General features: G+C 35.2%; 1 protein-coding gene across 2 annotated transcripts in view; it reads right to left on the reverse strand.

Annotated features, from left to right (window-relative positions):
- Positions 1-19,197, reverse strand: part of RIC1 (RIC1 homolog, RAB6A GEF complex partner 1) — a 177,356-nt gene that overhangs the window by 41,823 nt on the left and 116,336 nt on the right. For both annotated transcript variants that reach the window (XM_044656642.1, XM_044656637.1), the window contains exon 11: positions 11,732-11,884. In XM_044656642.1, coding sequence (XP_044512577.1) covers positions 11,732-11,884 — 153 coding nt within the window. The remainder of the gene's footprint in view (positions 1-11,731; positions 11,885-19,197) is intronic.

Genomic DNA, 19,197 nt, shown 5'->3' on the forward strand with positions numbered 1-19,197 from the left:
ATCTAAACAAATATAATATAGATTAGGGAATGATGTGGGCAAAGGAGAGATTTAGTTAAAATAGAAGACTGAAAGAATATTTTCATTTATAAGGATTAGAGAAAGCTTCACAGAGGAGAAAGGATACTTCCCCTCTCTTCGTCTTCACTGACAAACTTTAGATTCTATGTGCCATCTCCATTTCACCACTATTTATTCTCTGTAGGTGGCAATCTGGATTCAGGCCCAGTTCTGCTTTACTGAAACAATTATCTCCAAATTGCTAATGACCTTATTATTAGATATAATATTCTTTTTTCTGTTCTTAAAAAGTCTTCTTGACCTCTCTGTGGCACCTGAAAATATGTACTACCACCTTCTTTCCTTCTTTATTGTCTTTCCTTTGATGGTACTCTACTCTCATTGTTCTCCTGCCTCATTTACCATTACTTCTCTTCCTTTTTTGTTTACTCATCCCTCTTCCTTCCACTCCTTAAAAATCAAGAATTTGCCAAATATCTGTCCATAGTCTTTTTTCTTCTTCCTACTCTTTCTTTCTTGGCAATCACATGTACATCCATAATCACAATATGAAGATAATTTTAAAATCCATATTCCCCTTCATATTCTCACTAGAGCACTAGTTAAAATATTTTAACTGCCAACTGAATTTCTTATCAGCATCTTACACTCAATTTCTCCAAAACAGAATTAATTTTCCCCATCCACACCAAATAGCTCAACTGCATGTTGATGGAACTTTTATCCTCTCAGTGAACTGGTCTTTAACAAATCTTTGACTAATTCTTCTCCCACCCCTCATATCTAAAGAATTTCCAAATCCTATCATTTCTATGTCTTAAATTCAGTTTGCATATATTTCCTCTTCTCAACTCTCTCTAGTTATTCAAGCCCTTATTTCTCTTTGCATAGACTTCTTGAAATAGTCTCTTAGCTTGCATTTTTGCATATGAGTCTTTACTCTCTAATCCATCCTTCACAGAACTACTACTGCAAATGTCCTTAATAACTACTTTTTAATCATTTTTCTACTCAATATCATCTACCAAATAAACTCTTGATCTTGGTACTCAAGGTCCTTCACAATCTGATCCCAATCCATTTTTCCACTCTTAATTCTTATTGGTGTTCTAAATACAGTCCACATTTCAAATAAAATGGACTACTTTCTGCTTCATTCTTGTGCCTTTGCTCATGCTATACCTCGTATCTGGGTAGCTTGCTTATCATCCATCTCCAATCCACTGCTATGTGTTGGAAGGCCTCCCTTTCAAGGCCTAATTTAAGGGCTACTACTTCCATAACTCTCCTTGGCAGATGAAAGTTGGCTTCTCTCTCCTCAACTCTCTCAAGGCATGTTGCCTGACTCCTCTTTTTACTTGTCTCACTCTCCCTTGTATGACTGTTATTTGCTTAGATGTATATCCCCAATGAATTATATGAGCTTTAAAAGCAGAGTATATCCCCAAAGGACTATAAAACTGTGCATACCTTGATCTGGTATAGACCCACTACTGGGTCTATATCCCAAAAAGATAATAAAAAGGGACCTGCTTGTACAAAAATATTTATAGCAGGTATTTTTATGCTGCTAGGGAATAGCTGAACAAATTGTGGTATATGATGGTGATGGAATACTACTGTGCTATGAGAAATGATAAGCAACATGATTTCAGAAAAATCTGGAAAGATCTGCAGCAACTGATGCAGAATGAAATGAGCAGAACTGGGAGAACATTGTACACAGCAATGGCAATACTATACAGTGATTTTTTTGTGAAAACTTGGCTACTCTCAGCAATGCAATGATCTGGGACAATCCTGAAAGACTTATGACTGAGAATGCTATCCACCTCCAGAGAAAGAACTATTAGAGTTGTCTTTCAGTTTATTTGTGGTTTTATTTTGGGGCTTTGGTTGTATATGAGAGTTTACTCTTATAACAACGACCAATATGGAGGCGAGTTTTGCATGACAATAAAAATTAAATTTTAAAAAGCCAAATACATCCTGTGTGTCTCCCCAGCAAACACAAGGCATTGTGCATAGCCCAGGGACATATTAATTAGTTGCTGAATTGATGATGTTCATAAATTACTGCAACATTTATCTTGGCATGCTTATGAAATTGACATATGATATAAAAGTGGACACTTGATAGAATGGTTGATAGTCTAGATTCAAAAACATTTGAAAAAACTAAAAGAATAGGCCCAATCAAACATGACAAAATTTATTAAGGACAAATGCAAACCCTTGGGTAAAAAAAAAAAAAAACAACTTCATAAATTGAGAAAAGAGGAACACATGGGTAAGCAACAATTCTTGTGAAAAAGAGCTTTTAGTAGATTTCAAACTCAGTAAGTCAACAGTATGAGAAGGCAACTATAAAGAGTTAATGCCATAATAGTTACATTAAGAGAAACATGGTATTCAGGACAAGTGAAGTATATTTATACATTTTACTCTGCTTCGTTAAAGTCATGTCAGGATTACTTGAATTAGTTCTGGAAATCCAGTTTTAGAAGCCATACAGATGATATGTGTCTAGAAGAGGGTGAGGAAGATAGAATATTGGAAAATATCTTAAATGTGGAATAGTTGAAAAAACTAAAGAGACAACTTTGGGAGTGTGAATGAGTAAATGATAACTGTCTTTTGAGTTTTTGAAAGAGGAGAGAGCTAGTACTAATGTAGAAGTTCCAGAGAGACAGATTTAGGTTTAATATAAGCAAAAATTTTCTAATAATTCTCTTTTCAAAACTACCAATGTTACTATGTTTCCTTCATTAGAAATGTTCAAACAAAGGAGAAATAATGATTTGTTATGAATGTTATATAAGGAATTCTTGGTAAGGAGTAGTTTAGATTATATGACACCTAAATTAAGGTCCACCTTCTAGATTTTGTAGTTATCTTCTGAAAGCATGTAAAACATATTATGTTTATGTAAATGAGATTATTTGGTAGATAAGCTACATTATAAATAAATTCTAACTATAAATGAAAAATCTATTTTATTTAAAAGTTCCAAAAATAAGCCAAACAAGTTATTTTAGTGGCAATTTTCTTAGATAGCAATGTAATTCATGCAAGACCTTCCTTTTTAATAAGGAACCAAATTTCCAATGAGAAAACACTGAGGTCTAGTAATTGCATTGAAAGGCAATGATTCCTTAAGTAATAGAAATATTGAAAAGGTTATGGACAACTATTGGTGGAAAAGAGCCAGCTTTGAGATGAACAGTAATATCTCCAGATCATGTAAAAGAGGCCTTAATGGAATTTATCTAGGCTAAAAATATGGACAAGCACATCTCACTGCCTCAATGGCTCCCATTTACTGTACTGAAAAGATGAAATAATGGTTTTCAGAATAGATTTGTAAAACACACTAGTACTGTTGTAAAAACTATGAATTATCACAACCATTCTGGAAGACAATGTGAAATTATGCAAGAAAAATCACTAAACTGCATATTCTTTGAACCAATGATTGAATGAATAGGTATATATCCAAAGGAAGTTAAGGATAGAACAAAACATCTTTAATATTCGCTATAGCCCTTTTTGTGGTAGCAAAAAACTGGAAACAAGTAGGGTGCCTCACAACTGAAGAAAGGCCAAACAAATTATGGTATATTAATGTGATGGGATAATACTGCACCATAATTCAACAAATAAACAAGCATTTATTAAATGCCTATTATGTGCAAGACATTGTTCTAAGCCCTAGAGATACAAATAAAGGCAAAAACACCCTGCCCTCATAAACCTCATGATCTAAAGGGGAGACAACATGCAAATATCAATGTCCCAACAAAATATATGTAAAGGATAAACTGTAGGTAACCTCAGAGGATGGCAGAAACACAAAAGGGAAGAGTTTAGAGGTGAAAAAGTCAGAGAAGGAGGAGGAGAAAACAAGGAAGGAGGGTATTCCAGGTAGGAGGGATAGTCAATTAAAATGTATGGAGTCAGAAAATGGAATATTTTAAGGCAAGGAACAGTAAGGAAAGCAATGTTGTGGACTGAAGAGTGTATAGAGTGGAGTAATGTATAAGAAGACTGGGAAGGCAGGAAGGGGTCAAGTTATGAAGGGGTTAAAAGCTAAACAGAGAATTTTGTATTTGATCTTGAAGGAAATATGGAGCCACTATGACTTACTGACAGGAAGGAGGGGGAGAAGACGAGAGGAAAAAGTGTATGACATGGTCATACTTGCATTTCAGAAAGATTCTTTGATACCTGAGTAGAAGATAGATTAGAATAGGGAGAGACTCAAGGCAGAGATACCAAATTGGATATTAAAAAAAAAAGGAACCTGTATAAACTAAGTGAACTAAGTGAAGAGATTAGAACTAAAAGAAAAATATATACCATTACTGATAAAGGGTAAGGAATAATCTTGGCCATTAAAGAATAAGTGATGAAACAAACCTCCCTCCTTTCACTAGGGAGGTGTGTGTTATAGATGATATTGATCTTGTTATTTGTTATTGATGATATATAGCTGATTATAAACTTCAGTTGTTGGGGTCACTTGGTGGTAGACAGTGTATAAAGCTGCTGGACACAGTATAATCCAACACCTATTTATTATTTACTATCAGAAGAGGCAGGGAAAGGAAAAGGAGGTAAAGATAAAATAGGAAAACTCTTAATCTAAATCTAAGATTTACTAAATATATCCTACCAAACTAATGTGCAAGGATTTTCTTCTTATTCACCAAAGGTGAACCACCTAAAAATCTATTCTACCACTGTGGGAAGGCAATAAGAGAAACAGATTCTCAAAAAGATAAAAATCGGAGACTCCTCTTTTGACCCTTTTTGTGATCCATACCCTTTCTTGTTGAAATGTATTGTGGCCTTAATGGAAAACTTTAAGCTCTTAGCAAACCAGCAGTCAAGAGGTTAACATTCTCCCCTTTGGTCAGAAATGTAGCTGCTGGGTCTCAAAAAGTGGTTTTAGACACTCAAGGGTGAAACCTTAGTTTAGCAGGGGCATTTTGACCCTTACAAAATATTCCCTAACTTAGCTTACTGATAATAACCCAGCCAAAATTCAGCCTTGGCCTTGTTCTATTTTAAAGCCAGTGAGACCTTTTGTGTTTTGATATGACATAATTTGTAACTTCTGCGCAAATGCGAAGTTTTGGGTTTTTTTTGGGGGGGTGGGTGGGGTTCTTTTGTGTGAGGTGAGTCTTGAAATATATATAATAAACTCCACGCTCCCGGAGACAGAGCTAGGAGCATGAGCTAAAAGATCTTCCCTGTCCATTACTTCCTTATCAACTAAGCCGTCCTTATCAGAGATGATAAATAGATCTTTCTTTCCTAAAACCACTTTCTACCTAAAACCCAAATCATCTATCTAACCTTATTCTAATATATAAACTACAAAATTCTTATCCTCTTTAAAATATAAAACAAAAGTAACAAGTTGTTTTCTCTAACTGACCAGTGTAGCAGTTATAAATCAAAATGCCTTCCTCTTACTCTTCTCAGCTTTGAGTTGGAACTCATGCTGATTCAGAGAAAGCAGAGAGCGCCCTCTACTTGGCAGCTGACACCCAACAACAAGCAGCTGACTTCCCACCTTCACAGATGTTCTTGTAAGGTTTCAAAGTTAAGTTTAGCCAAAGTCTCTAACTGATATTAACCAGAGAAAAGTCAGCTACCACTTCCAGACAGTCAGTTTGCAGAGAGTGCCCAGAAATCCCCAACAGTCTTCCCAGCATATGCTAATCTTCCTTAAAGTGACCACTGTGATTTTTCTCTGACCGTGAATAATGTAGTACAGAGAGTGGGGTCATGACAGTTTTTTTCAAGCTTTGGCTTTCTGAAATCAGTTAGGAGTTTAGAATCTTGAAGAGAGTCAGTTGGTTTGGGAATCTCGTGGAGAGTCAGACCAGCTGAGCTGCTTCCTTGCCTATCTGAAGAATTAAAAATTTAGCCTAGTTTTGGAATATTTATTTAAGAATTGTTAGTTTAGATAAACCCTTTGTATCTCCATACCCTACCTCATTTCCTACCTTCCTTCCCTTACCTTAAATGTCTGTGGAGTGAATAAGGAGAGTAAATTAGAGAGTAGTTCAAATCTGTGAGGGGTTTAACTATAATTTGGCAGTATCTTATCTAGAAAAGTCAGTTAGTCATCATTTATTCCCTTTAGACATCAAGAGCACCTTGAGAGCTGAGCTAAGGTAGGACCCTGCTTAGATTCCATCTCTGCCTCTCTTCCCCCACGTGAGGTTTCTTTAAACAACTGTTAGGGCTTCCTTAATCCACTTTTCCTGACAAATCAACCTTATAAGACAATAAACCCTTTTGTGTTTCAACAGACCTGTTAGTTACTTTGTCAGTTAATTAGTAAGAGAGGGAAGAAGAGGGAAAGAACCAACATATACTCTGGGCTTGAAGGGAAGCCAGGGTATCCATCTTGAAGGAAGGTGTAACTTCAAAACAAGTCACTTCCTGTGAAATTAACTAAAGCCTGTAGTTAATTTCAGTTCAGTCTATTTCCCTCAGTTTGTCTTTAGTCTAAGTCCTAGTCTATAAACCCTGCTGTTCTTTGCCTGTTTAGATTAATTCCTCCTCTCCCTGAAAATCTTTGTTACCTTTAGTGCTATGCTCCCTGACTTCAGCCCATATTATATCCTGAATCTCCCTATTCCAGCCTACCTGCAACCCATATTACTTACCTAGGAAGTCCCTGACAACCTCCCTTCAAAATCCCCTTTTACCACACACCTTTCCTCAAATTATCCCCATTACAATAACAAGGTTCAGGGAAAGAATCCTTTCTCTGGTATCTATCTCTCTGTATTCCAATTATTGCTATATAACTCAATTAATAACTAATTAAACCTAACAATCCCCCCTGTGCTTCATTGAAAAGATTATTCTTTCTTAAATGAAGCAATACACCTAACTAATCTTATTCTAAAACTAAGACAGAGAGAATTAAAGAAAGAAGAATTAAAGAAAGAAAAAAATCTTGCAAAATGCACATTGCAATTACAGAAAATTTCAAAAGCAAACATTTCCAATAAAAAATGACACACTTTAACCTATACTAATAGAGAAAAAACATCTAACTAAAGATAAAAATTCAAAATCAACTTACAATATTATGAAAACAAACCTTGCAAAAAATTATTATACAAAATATACATAACAATTTCCCCCTAAAGTTACCTTTTAGGAAGATATGAAATCCCCCCCATAGGTGGGTAGAACTCCCTCTGAAATAAGGTATTTACTTTAATATTCATTTTTTATATTTTATTATATTTTTAATATTTGTATTAAAATCCATTTAATAATTATTTAGTAGTTTATATTTTAATTAAGTTATCATTTATTATTTTATGCAGTAATTATATTTAGTAACTAGTTATAAATTTATTAATATACCTATTTAATATGCTGTGTATTATATTAATAAGAATTATTTTTTAAATCCATTTTATACATACTATTACATCCTAATACAAACCTCTATTGTACCAAAATCTAAACCTGTCATTAAATTCAAAGTTCAGTGTCTTTAGAAATCCAGTCTTCTGTCTTCATAAGTGTAGTCTCTTGTAGTATCTTTAAATAGTCTCTTGTAGTATCTTTAAATAGTCTTTTCATAATAGTTTCAGTGTCCATGGAAAAATTCTCTAATTGTAGTTCATTGTGACCTTAAAATACTTCATTTTCTTTTGAAATAGTGTCTACAGCAATTCCGTTGACCTTCTTTCTGTAGTCTTTGTGTAGTTGTCCTTGTTGCAGTCCTGCCATTGTTGCATCAATCTTTACCTTCTTAGTATTGATTATCATCTTAAACTGATGGTACCTTCTTCACATGGTAGCAATGAATCCATGATGATAATATCTTTGCTATCTTCACTGCTGTTGGTATAGTCAGCAGCACTTGATATGGACCTTCCCAAGCATTTGTGTTCCTCCTATTCTATTGAAATTTTAAATATAAATTGTATCACCGGGATTTATGTTGTGTAATGAGAAATCTATTACTTCTAGCCCATATGATTGCTTGTAATTGTTGAAGTTCTTTGATTCTATTCTCTAATATATTTTTATCTCCAGTTAACAAAGAACTATACACAGGGCTAAATATCTTTGATTATAAAGGTGGATAACCAAATAATACTTCATATAGAAATATATGTAGATCTCCTCTTGGTCTTGTTTTTATGTAGAATAAAGCTAGTGGCATCACATCAAGTCAGTTTGGGTGTGTTTCTGTGCAGTTTCCCAATCATGGTCTTGATCTCTCTAGTCAACCTTTCTACTTGCCCAGAACTTTGTGGATGGTAAGGCACATGAAACTTAGGTGTTATCCCTAGGCATTCATATATTTGTTGCAACATTGTATCTGTGAAATGTGAGCCTCTATTGAAATCTATCCTAGATGGTAAGCCAAATCTGGGTATGATCTCCCTTAACAATATTTTTGTCACAAAATTTGCTGTATTCTCGTTTAATGGAAATACTTCTGGCTGTCTTGTCAATTAATCCACAATAACTAAACAAAATTTATAGTTCCCAGATTTTGGCATTGAAATAAAATCTATTTGTAAGTTCTCAAACGGGGTATAAGCTAGAAGTCTCCCACTGAATGTCTTTTATTTGAACACATGTTGGTTGTATGACTGACATGTTCCACAAGCTACATAAACTTTAGATGCTATATTTATAATCCCAGGGGCTATGTCTTCTTCACTGAATCAACTATGCCTTGTGTGCCAAAGTGACCATTCCTGTGTATAGCTTGACAAATCTGGTTATAAAAAGCTCTTGGTAATATTGGCTTTCTGTGAGAAGCAAACCAAACACCATTCATTAGCTGCGCTTTAAAATTCTGTCTCCATTTCTTTACTTCTTTTTCATTATATGCCTTTGTCAAATCAGTTTCATCTATGATTGATATTTAAAATTAACTCAGGACCTTCCATAGCTTCTATTTTTGCTATTATGTCTGCTCTATGATTCCCTCTGGATACAAAATCATTGCCACTGGTGTGTGCTGGAGAATAAACTACTGCTAACATTTTTGGCAACTGTAGAGTAACTAAAAGTTCATTTATAATCTGTGCACTGGCTATTGTTTACTCAGATGATGTCAAAAATCTGCTGTATAGTGTTATATTGAACCTCTGGGAGCTTGAAGATCACTTTTGATTGACAAATAAGTCAGTTGGATGGAATGTTCCCAGGGAGTCATGCAAGAGGCATGCAAGAGGAGGGGCAGTTAAGAATCCTGAAAGGGTTCTGGGTTTTGGACCTGTGCTAAGGCTGGAGATCGGTGGATCCTGGTCTTGGATTGAGAGGGTGCAAACATCTCTCTCTGCAAATCTCTTCCTGTACTTGAGATACCGTGCCAACCTGTACCTGACCACCACCTTGGTGTCTACTGCCCCTAGATATTAGGAATTACATCATCTAGATATCTAGGTTTCCCAGGGCCCGGGAGGGATCCGTGAAGTGGGGAGGAGACGAAGAAGAGGGTGGAAAAGGGTGGAAATAACTCAACTGTAAGGCTGAAGATCTATTGAAGAAGTCAAAATATCCCAGCAGTTTACCTACTCTGGTTTAGTCCTGGCCAGGCTGAACCAGAGGGAAACTACATTGATTCTTCATCTGCCAGCAGTTGAAATTTCATTAGCAACCAGTAGAGGAGGGTCTCCTATACCACAGTCCTTTACCCCTATCCTTCTTGTTAATATAAAGTTTAAAGTACTTTCCTAAAGCAGTGTCAAACTTGTTTTGGGAAGGGAGAAATCGCAGTCAGAATACAAGGCGTTATCCTAGCTACCCTTACCACTCTTCCACCTATAAGTCAATACACAGAAGGTAAGGGCTTAAAACAAAAAAACAAACAAATAAATAAATAATAACCTAAAAAATAAGAAATGTAATTATCCAAGGCTATGTTTTCTGTTATATTGAAACTCTGGGAGCAGAGAGTCCCACCGTTGATTGACAGGTGAAGACCGTTGGACCTCAGAATGTTCCCAGAGGCCATGAGGACAGGAGAAAGCGGTGGCCAGGGGGGTATAAATACTCTGGCAGCCCCTGACAGGGGATCGTTTCCCCTTTCCTTTGGACCTGTGACCTGTAGACCCTGGTCTATTGGGATCTGAGGCTTGCTTCGCTCAACCTTGCAAGAACTGTCTGAACCTCACTGACATTTGCCAACCTGTATCCAGACTGTGAATCCTCTTATTCTTCTGTCCCCTACATATTTAGGTATTCAAACCATCCTTAGGTATTTAGGTATCCCAGGGCCCGGGAGGGATCTGGGAAGTGGGCAGGAGAAGAAGAGGGTAGAAAGGGTGGTTCCTAAAGGCTGTGAAAGGCATAACATCTGGCAAGAAGAAGAAGCTGAGAGACATCATACAACAGCTTGCTTGCTCTGGTTTGGCTGTGGCCAGACTGAGCCAGAGGACCTAATAACAAGCCAGAATCACTCACCTGCCTACAGTCCTGAGGGATTAATATTATCAAAGATTAGTTTAGGGTTTCCTATTCCTCTTCCCATTTCCTAAACATTCCTTACTTGCCAAATATATATAAAACTCTTCAAGTACCTTCCTGGAATAGTTGTTTCATCACTTCTCTGGGAAGGGAGCAAACGCAGTCAGATAAATGTGTCCAAGGCTAATAGAGCCCAATATCCACCATTAATCAACCCCAGGTGGGACCTGAAAGGGATACCCATCCACTGACCTGAAGGATCCTGCCTGGGCACTATTATGAAGTAGGGAGGTGTTAGAACATCTAGGTAGGTGGCAAGACTCAGGTGATCTTGCACTAGCCACATATCTGAACTACCACTACTGTCACCCAATTAAGAGTGGTAGTAGCCAGTTTCCCTCTCCTATATTTATAATATTTTCAAGTTTAAAAAAGTATTAATTAGCAGGTTAGAAGTTTGCCTTTCAAAACTACTTATTCTCCCAAGTGTAAAAGGAAATCCCAGTTACTCTCACTTTGATATGTTTTATTTATCTAAAAGCCAGTACTCTTTTTCCATGAGATTCACTTTGTTTTTCTGGGGACCACTTAACTAAAATTGCAGGAATGGCTCTGAGAAGAAGCTATTTTCATACCTTGCATTAATCTGAATTGCAACAAATATCTTAAGATTCCTGGGGCAAAAGGAGGAAACTGAATTAGTATGAATCCTGTAAGGCAGATGGCTATTGATAACTGTAAAATAGCATTTTAAAAATCCAAAGCATTTGGAAGATGGAATTTTTTGTTTGTTTTTGATGGGAAGGAATGGTTTTGATAAAAACTTTAAAATTATAGAAGCTGAAAACAAATTAATTTCACATGCAAATTTGCAAATAAATATTTCTGTTTGACCAGGATGGACAAAATGTTACAGAAGCTTAGAGAGCTTAGAAGAGGGTTATTGTCTATAGAAGCAGAACCAGGATAGAATACTTCCTCAATCTGAGACTTCTACCTCTCCTACATTGCTCTTACTGAACTTACAAGTATATAAAAGGATATAATTAACCCAGAAAAAATATCCAGAATAAATTTAATTTAGCTTGAAAACCAAACCAGAAATTAGATTATAAATGAGAGTGGTTCAAGATTTTAACAATATAAAATGACATTTAAAAAAAAAACCACTAAGAGCCCCAAAAGAAAACTGAAAAAAAAATCTCTTTAAATGTTAAAGGTCTAAATACCTACTTACCATACAAGGGTTAACAGTGAGTGCACTTTTGATGAACTGAAATTGTAGAATTCCAGGTTGATTAGCTGTACTCTTGATGTCAGACTCAACATCAGCATTTTGAGAACCAAATCCACTAATTACCCACAGGTGATATCCTTCTGCACCCCAACTCTTACATGAAAAAGAAACAAAAATTACTCAATCAGCAAAAAAGCCTCTTCCATCAAATTTTAACTTTGAATATTCTCATATTACTTGATGCCAGAATAGCATGACTTCAGAATGATTACAAAAGGTTATTAAAGTCAACATGGTTTGGAATCACTTGCACCCTGCATTAAAATTCATTTTTTCTAGGAGTCACATTCCTCGTCCTGTACCTGGGATAGTGGAACAAAATATAAATAATACATACCACCAAATCCAGGCTTTTATTATCAGAAAAATGTTCTCTTATTTAAATTACTTAATTGGATTTTAGGAAAAGATAATTAGAGATTACAAAATTATCATTTCTGTCCTAGTCTCTTCCCTACATGATATTTATTGCCACTGACAACCTGATTTTATAAAACTCCAAACTGACCTTTGTCCCTTATAGCTTGTCTTCAAGAAATCTCTTTGCTGACCCTTGACCCAGACTGAATCATAAATCCTCATTACATAAATCCTGATTACTCTAGACAGAATTGACAGATATAATCAAATCATAAGTACTCTTTTTGTTTTTTCAGTTTCTTCTTTTGCATCTAGGCTATTCCCAGGTACCCTAGCTTTTGGCTATGGCATCTAGGCCCATGTTGTGTGTCAGTGAACATGTGCCTGAGGGGGCTGCTCCCCTCCCCATCTCCACTAGGCCTGAGGACATTTTTCACATGACCTGCCCCTTTGCCCAGGAGCCCCACGGGAGCGCTTCCTCTCTCCCCTGTCTGGGGTAAGGGAGGGAGAGCCCTCACATGCTGCATGAGGGTTGCAGTTTAGGTACTCAGTATCTAAAAGGTTTGCCATCACTGAACTAGGCCTTTCATAGTCAGTTTAGATTGTGGCTAGTACAGGTTCCAAGTAAGTGACAGGGTATAAGCTCTTCTTTAAAATTTATATAATTACACTGCATTCTGTAGTTCAGTGGATCCCAGTTGAATCTTTCTACCTCAATTAAAGACCATTATTATAACTACTTTGGTAGTTCACTATTTTTTTCAGGTTTACATTTATATTTATATTTGTGGGCTCATTCAGGATTTCAAAGTCTCCTATCCATCTGCCTGTTGGAATTTCCCTTGGACTCCTGGAACTTTGTGTTCCTGTCCAGATTCAACACAGGTCAGCTTAGGTGAGTATGCTATCAGAATCTGTATTCAAAAAGCCATTTAGATGGAATTCTTGTTGGCTCTTTAATGGAAAGTTTGGTAAAGGACCATGGACAATTTTGGGGTCCATTCTGCCAAATATCACTTAGAGAATGGCTTCCAGGTATGTGTCTTTATATTATGGACCATGTGGTAGGCATAGGTGCGATCCTTGGGCTCCTTGGGGAGTCTATGTGGTCATTCTGATAGGCCCTTTGACCTCAAAGGGCAGCTTCCAAGAGAAATAACTTTTTGTGTTTGAATTGTCATTTTTCTGTGATGAGAATGTATATATGTATGTGTTTGTATGTCTTTAAGTAAAACAAGATGTTTGTCTTTCCCCACCCATATCCTATGAGAAGTAGGAGAGAGGGGATGGTGTGGTACAAATGAGAAATGTAAATAGCAGTGAAAAAGTATCAGTTTAAATGGCTGGCTTAAGATTTGAATGGACGTTAATCTGGAGTGCTAGAGTAGAGATTAAAGTAAACTTCAACATTAAAATCTGCAAATTATGTTTTATCCAAGTCTGGTTAATTGCTTTGGACCAATTAAAATGGGGGAAAGTTCTTCATGGTATATAATGCTACAATAAGAGGTCGGTTTTGGATTTTTATTTTTTTTGTAATAATGGTGGTTTTTTTTTAAAAAGCTTATTATAGAAGTTTAAGAATTTAAATTCTGGGTTTTCTCTATATTGTATTTCTAATGTATCTCCTATGTGGAGGTTTTTCTGTAATAACTTTAAATGCTTGCAATTTAAATGTTAGTGACTAATGTTTGAAATTGTGCTAATTGTTGACAGCTGAGAATATAGACCTTGCTATTTCAACAAGCATCAATTTCCAGCAGGAGCCAAAGGAAAGGCCTAGGACTCATGACTATATTTTGCTTTTTTTTCCTTATAGCTTGTGGAATGGTGAAAGTGGATAATAGTGTATATTGTACTGTTGATTTTCTAATGATACCAATAATAAGATGGATCTTTATTCTAGAGATGAACTCTTTTGATTTGGAAGCTGTAATTTGAAAATTTTAAGGTATTGCTTATTCTGCCTAGAGAACACAGGGCTTTTCTTTTTCTTTTTTAAAATTTATTTAATTAATTTTGGATATTTTCCCATGGTTACATGATTCATATTCTTTTCCTCCCCTTCCTCCCCTCCCCATAGCCAATGAGCAATTCCACTGGGTTTTACATGTATCATTAATCAAGACCCATTTCCATATTATTAATATTTGCAATAGAGTAATCATTTAGAATCTACATCCCCAATTATATCCCCATCAAACCATGTGATCAAGGAAATGTTTTTCTTCAACACAAGGCTTTTCTGAATAACATGTATTATTTTGAAGTCTAAGAAAGTTAATGTGGATTTGGCAAATTGCAGGCCTCACAGATTATTGCAAATGGAATACTTTGATTAAGGGTAAAAGACCACTGTGAAACTTTTAATGGACCAGCACAAGCTTTTCTTGGAAGCAGGTTCTGCTGATGCAAAGAAAAATTTTTTTTTTCTTGGAGCCACTGAAGAGATTGGAATGAAAAGGTAAGAAACGGGGATGGACAGCTCTGAGGAAGATTTGGTGCCTTAGAATCAGAGGTTGCGAATTTCCAATACAACCCCTCTTTGATGAAGGGAAAGATTAAAGTTAGAATATGATTTGAGAGAGGTCCAGATAAGTTAAGTTGTAGCCTAAAAGTAAGGGAGTGTCCCTTCAAAGCACTGAGAATTGTAGTCCCTTATAAGTATTTGAAATATTTAGGTCTTGTAAAGAATTATGCTGAATAAATGAAAACTGAGATAGCTCTAAAATACATGGTCTTAAAGTATTTTGTTTACTGATTTGTATACCGAGTAAAAATTCTTAATTTGATAGCTATGGTTAAAATAGTAAATTCTTTTAAACCTAATTCCTTTAGGTTAAAGAATAAGAGAATACCATTAGTATTACTTTGAAAATTAAGGTTTTTAATGTAATTTTGATTTTTAATTGTCCATAAGACAGACAAGGGCATATGTATGGTAATAAAAGTCTAACAAGGAGGGGGCAGCTGGGTAGCTCAGTGGATTGAGAGTCAGGCCTAGAGACGGGAGGACTCAGACACTTCCCAGCTGTGTGACCCTGGGCAAGTCACTTGACCCCCATTGCCCACCCTTACTACTCTTCCACCTATGATTCAATACACAGAAGTTAAGGGTTTAAACAAAAAAAAAAAAAGTCTAACAAGGAATCAATTTAGTGTAAGGCTCAGAAGGGCCAATTAGATTTTTTAATTTTGAGAGCACAGACTTCATTTTGTGCTACCATATATTCTCATCATTTTCTTTTTCTGTTATTCACCCATGAGAAGAAAAGGTAGCTATATAAATCATATTATTCTGTGAGTATAGGTAGTTATAATTAGTTAGTGCCTTTTCATTTTAAGAGAAATTAGACTCATTGTTTTTGTTATAACTAATTGACCTTTGGGGAAATATTTGCTTAATGGGGGGAGGGGTACAATACTATGCTTTACTTGCATTTGAATTTTGTTTTGACTAACTAGGGATTTCATTTGTAGAATGTGGGAGCCTTGCTGATTAACCTGTTGCAAATGAAGTTTAGATGGGCAGCTAAGAGTTGCCCTATAGTCTTTAGCAATATAAATGCTAGCCATTATAATTTCAAGTGTTTTATGCTGATATTTAAAATGATCTTAATCTTTTCCTTAATAATGCTTTTACTTGGATGACTGGTTTTACTCAGTGTCCATCCACCTCTGTCTGAGGTTATTTTGGAGGAGGGTGGTGGTGGTGGAGCTATTGCATAGGCTATTGATAGAAAGGATTTTTCCACTTGAGAATTCTCTAGTGACAGAACCTGGGTACCTACCACCCCCAAACCTTAAGTCTAGCAGAAGGCATGAAAAATGTTTAACGCTAAACTTGATAAATTTTTTATTGATCTTTTTGTTCAGTTGCAGAGGACTCAAACCCCAGAGGCCCTCACCATCAAATGGCCCAGTCACTTCTTAGGTAGCCAAATCCCCCAGACAAAGTCACCCTATAGCTAGAAACTTCAGGAATTAATAGAAAAAACTAGTTCAAGGAACGTATAGCAAAAAGAAGACCTCACCAAGTTAGGAGACTTCTGATATGGCTAACTATCCTCTTTGTTCTCCCTTCCATTTGTCTATGAGATCTCCTTTAATACTTGTTTCTGAGCCAGCTATAGAATTTGGTCTTGTTGTTTTCCCCTATGAATTCTAGTGGTATCCATCCTGATTTGTGAGGTAGGTCCCTTTTTAAGATAGGGAATCAGATGCAGAAGTACTAAATAAAATACTAGCCAGGAGTGTAACATGTCACAAAGATTATATGTTGTTACCAAACAGGAGTTCTACCAAGAATGCATGGATGGCTTAAAAATAGGAAAAAACTATTAGCATAATTGATAATATCAATAACAAAAACCATATGATCATATCAATAGATGCAGAAAAATTCTTTAACAAAATACAACACTCATTCCTATTAAAAACTGTATAAAGCAAAGGTATAAATGGACTTTTTTTCCTTAAAGTGATATAAAGCATCTACCTAAGACCATCAGCAAGTTTTATTTATAATGGGAAGAAACTGGAAGCCTTCCCCAAAAGATTACGAGTGAAACACGGATGCTCATAACCATCAATATTATTTAACATAGTATTAGAAATGCTAGCAAATAGCAAAAAGAGAAGAAAAAGAAATGGAAGGAATCAGAATGGGCAAAGAGTTAACAAAACTATCTCTTTGCAAAAGACATGATGGTATATATGGAAATTCCTAGACATTCAACTAAAAAACTAGTTGAAACTTTCAATAATTTTAGTAAAGTAGCAGATTATAAAATAAAACCACATAAATTATTAGTATCTTCATATACTATCAACAAAGTCCTGCAAGAAGAGACAGAAAGAGGTTCTCTATTGATAATTATGAGTAAAATAACTAGGAGTGTATATATGCCAAAACAAATCCAGAAACTACATATGAATATAATTATAAAACACTTTATACAAATAAAGTCAGATCTAAATAATTGGAGAAATATTAATTTTTCATAGGTGGGCAAAGCTAATATATTTAAAATGACAATCCTGCCTAAACTAATCTATTGTTCAATGCAATCCTAATTAAATTAACGACAACAAAATTTATTGAGCTAAAAAAATAATAAAATTCAGTTTGGAGAACAAAAGATCAAGCATATTAAAAGAATAAAAAAATTAGAGGAAGAAGGTCTAGCACTACCAGATTTTAAATTGCATTTTAAAGCAGTAAATATCAAAACTATTTGGTAGTAGCTAAGAAACAGAAAGGTAGATCAGATATAGATATGGAATCTATATTCCACATACATGATGTCATTCATGTATACAGAATACAGATATCAGATCAGATACGGAACAGAACAGATATACAACAAACAGCAATAAAAGTAAAAACAAAAAACCCAAGCATAGATCCAGGCTTTTGGGATAAGAAATCAAAGAGACCGACAGACAGACAGACAGACAGACAGACACAGAGAAGGTTGTATACATGGATACACATCATAGTCAGTTGCTGCCTGGCATCGATTCATACTCCAAATTAAGGGAGCACTTTTCCCTTGGTTTTTGTCCCTCTTTTTCTCCTGGTATGCCAAGTTTTCTATAATCATGAAGGTTAATACATTCACTGATAGGCTGATGCTGAACCACAGAAATTGAACATTGAAGTATACAGAATTTTAGTCATTTAAACAATAAAGTGAATAAATAATGAGTTTGTCATCTACCTAGTACTTGTTATGAGGCCTTTGAAAATATGAAGTTATAAAAATAATAAGAAAATGCTCTAGTAATTTGTGAAACAAAGATACAAATCTATTTAGTGGAGATTTAGTGAGGTTAATTTTGATTAAGTTAATTTAGTTGTCGGTAGATAAGAATGACCTATGATATCAGTATCTTAAACAGACACTCAGTCACTTAAATGTGATATTTCCTTGGAATAAATTCAAAGGGATCTGAAATAAAATTTAATGGTAATAATTAATGTGAATGAAATATTCAATACATTTGAGCATGGTTATGGTTTTTAAATAAGAAGTTAAAGGGAAATTAAAGGATTTTGTTTTTAGATCCTTAGCATCTCATTCTCTACAAGGAGAACTGGGGAGTTCAAACTTGAATTTTAATTTATGAATTTAATTTAAAAAGTGTTCTGAAACAGAAATTTTCATGATAATACGCTTAGCATTTAAATTTATCCATGGTGAACTAATATGTGTCTGAGTAATAAGCATTTAAAAAAATATTGCTTTGGTTTTATAATAGGATATTTAATTAGAATTTTTGTTTAGTATCATTATTTTTAATTATTTAGTATTTTAATTTAGTATTTGGTTTCATTGCCAGTTTTATAAACCTTGATAAGCTGGTTTGGAAGGCCAACTGTACAGCAAATGTGGCTTATATATTTTTACTTTCTTCAAGTGGATTTTAATAGAATGGTAAAAAGATGTTTTAAAAGGTAGCTAATGAGGTTACCTTCTTATATTGTTCTAAGCACAAATATCAAATAATTTTTAGATCCATAAAAACATTTCACTCAGTCTAAATTACTGAATATCTGCTATGGCTGATAGCATCATTTAGTCTTATACATGCACATGAACAAATATTAATGAGCTCCTATTTCAGAATCTGGTTATAGATTTCTCGTGTTTCCTTTTCTATCAAGGAAACTATGCAAGAACTGGCCTACTGCAAAGGAGTCTTTCATGGAAGAAGAAAAAGATTACTGAAGACTAGTTCAGATGCCCAGGACTTGAAAGTCATGATAGAGTATGGGAAATGGGAGAATTTTTTTGTTATCGTTGAAATATTTTTGCCAAAGCTGGAGTCTCAGTCTTCTGGCCATCAAATGATTCTTGCTGATGGGGAGCACCTTCATAAGCTACTCAGTTATTCATATACTGGCCCCTTTGACGCCTTCCCACCTCTGGGGAACAAGAGGGCCATTCTTAAGCCAGAATCCTTTTGTCCCTTGTTATAGTTAATGGTGGAATTGTCATGACCAGAACGGGGAAATGACCCTTGTCCCTTACAGCCTGTCT

This window comes from Gracilinanus agilis, chromosome 1 (assembly GCF_016433145.1).
Source record: "Gracilinanus agilis isolate LMUSP501 chromosome 1, AgileGrace, whole genome shotgun sequence".
Classification (NCBI taxonomy): domain Eukaryota; kingdom Metazoa; phylum Chordata; class Mammalia; order Didelphimorphia; family Didelphidae; genus Gracilinanus; species Gracilinanus agilis.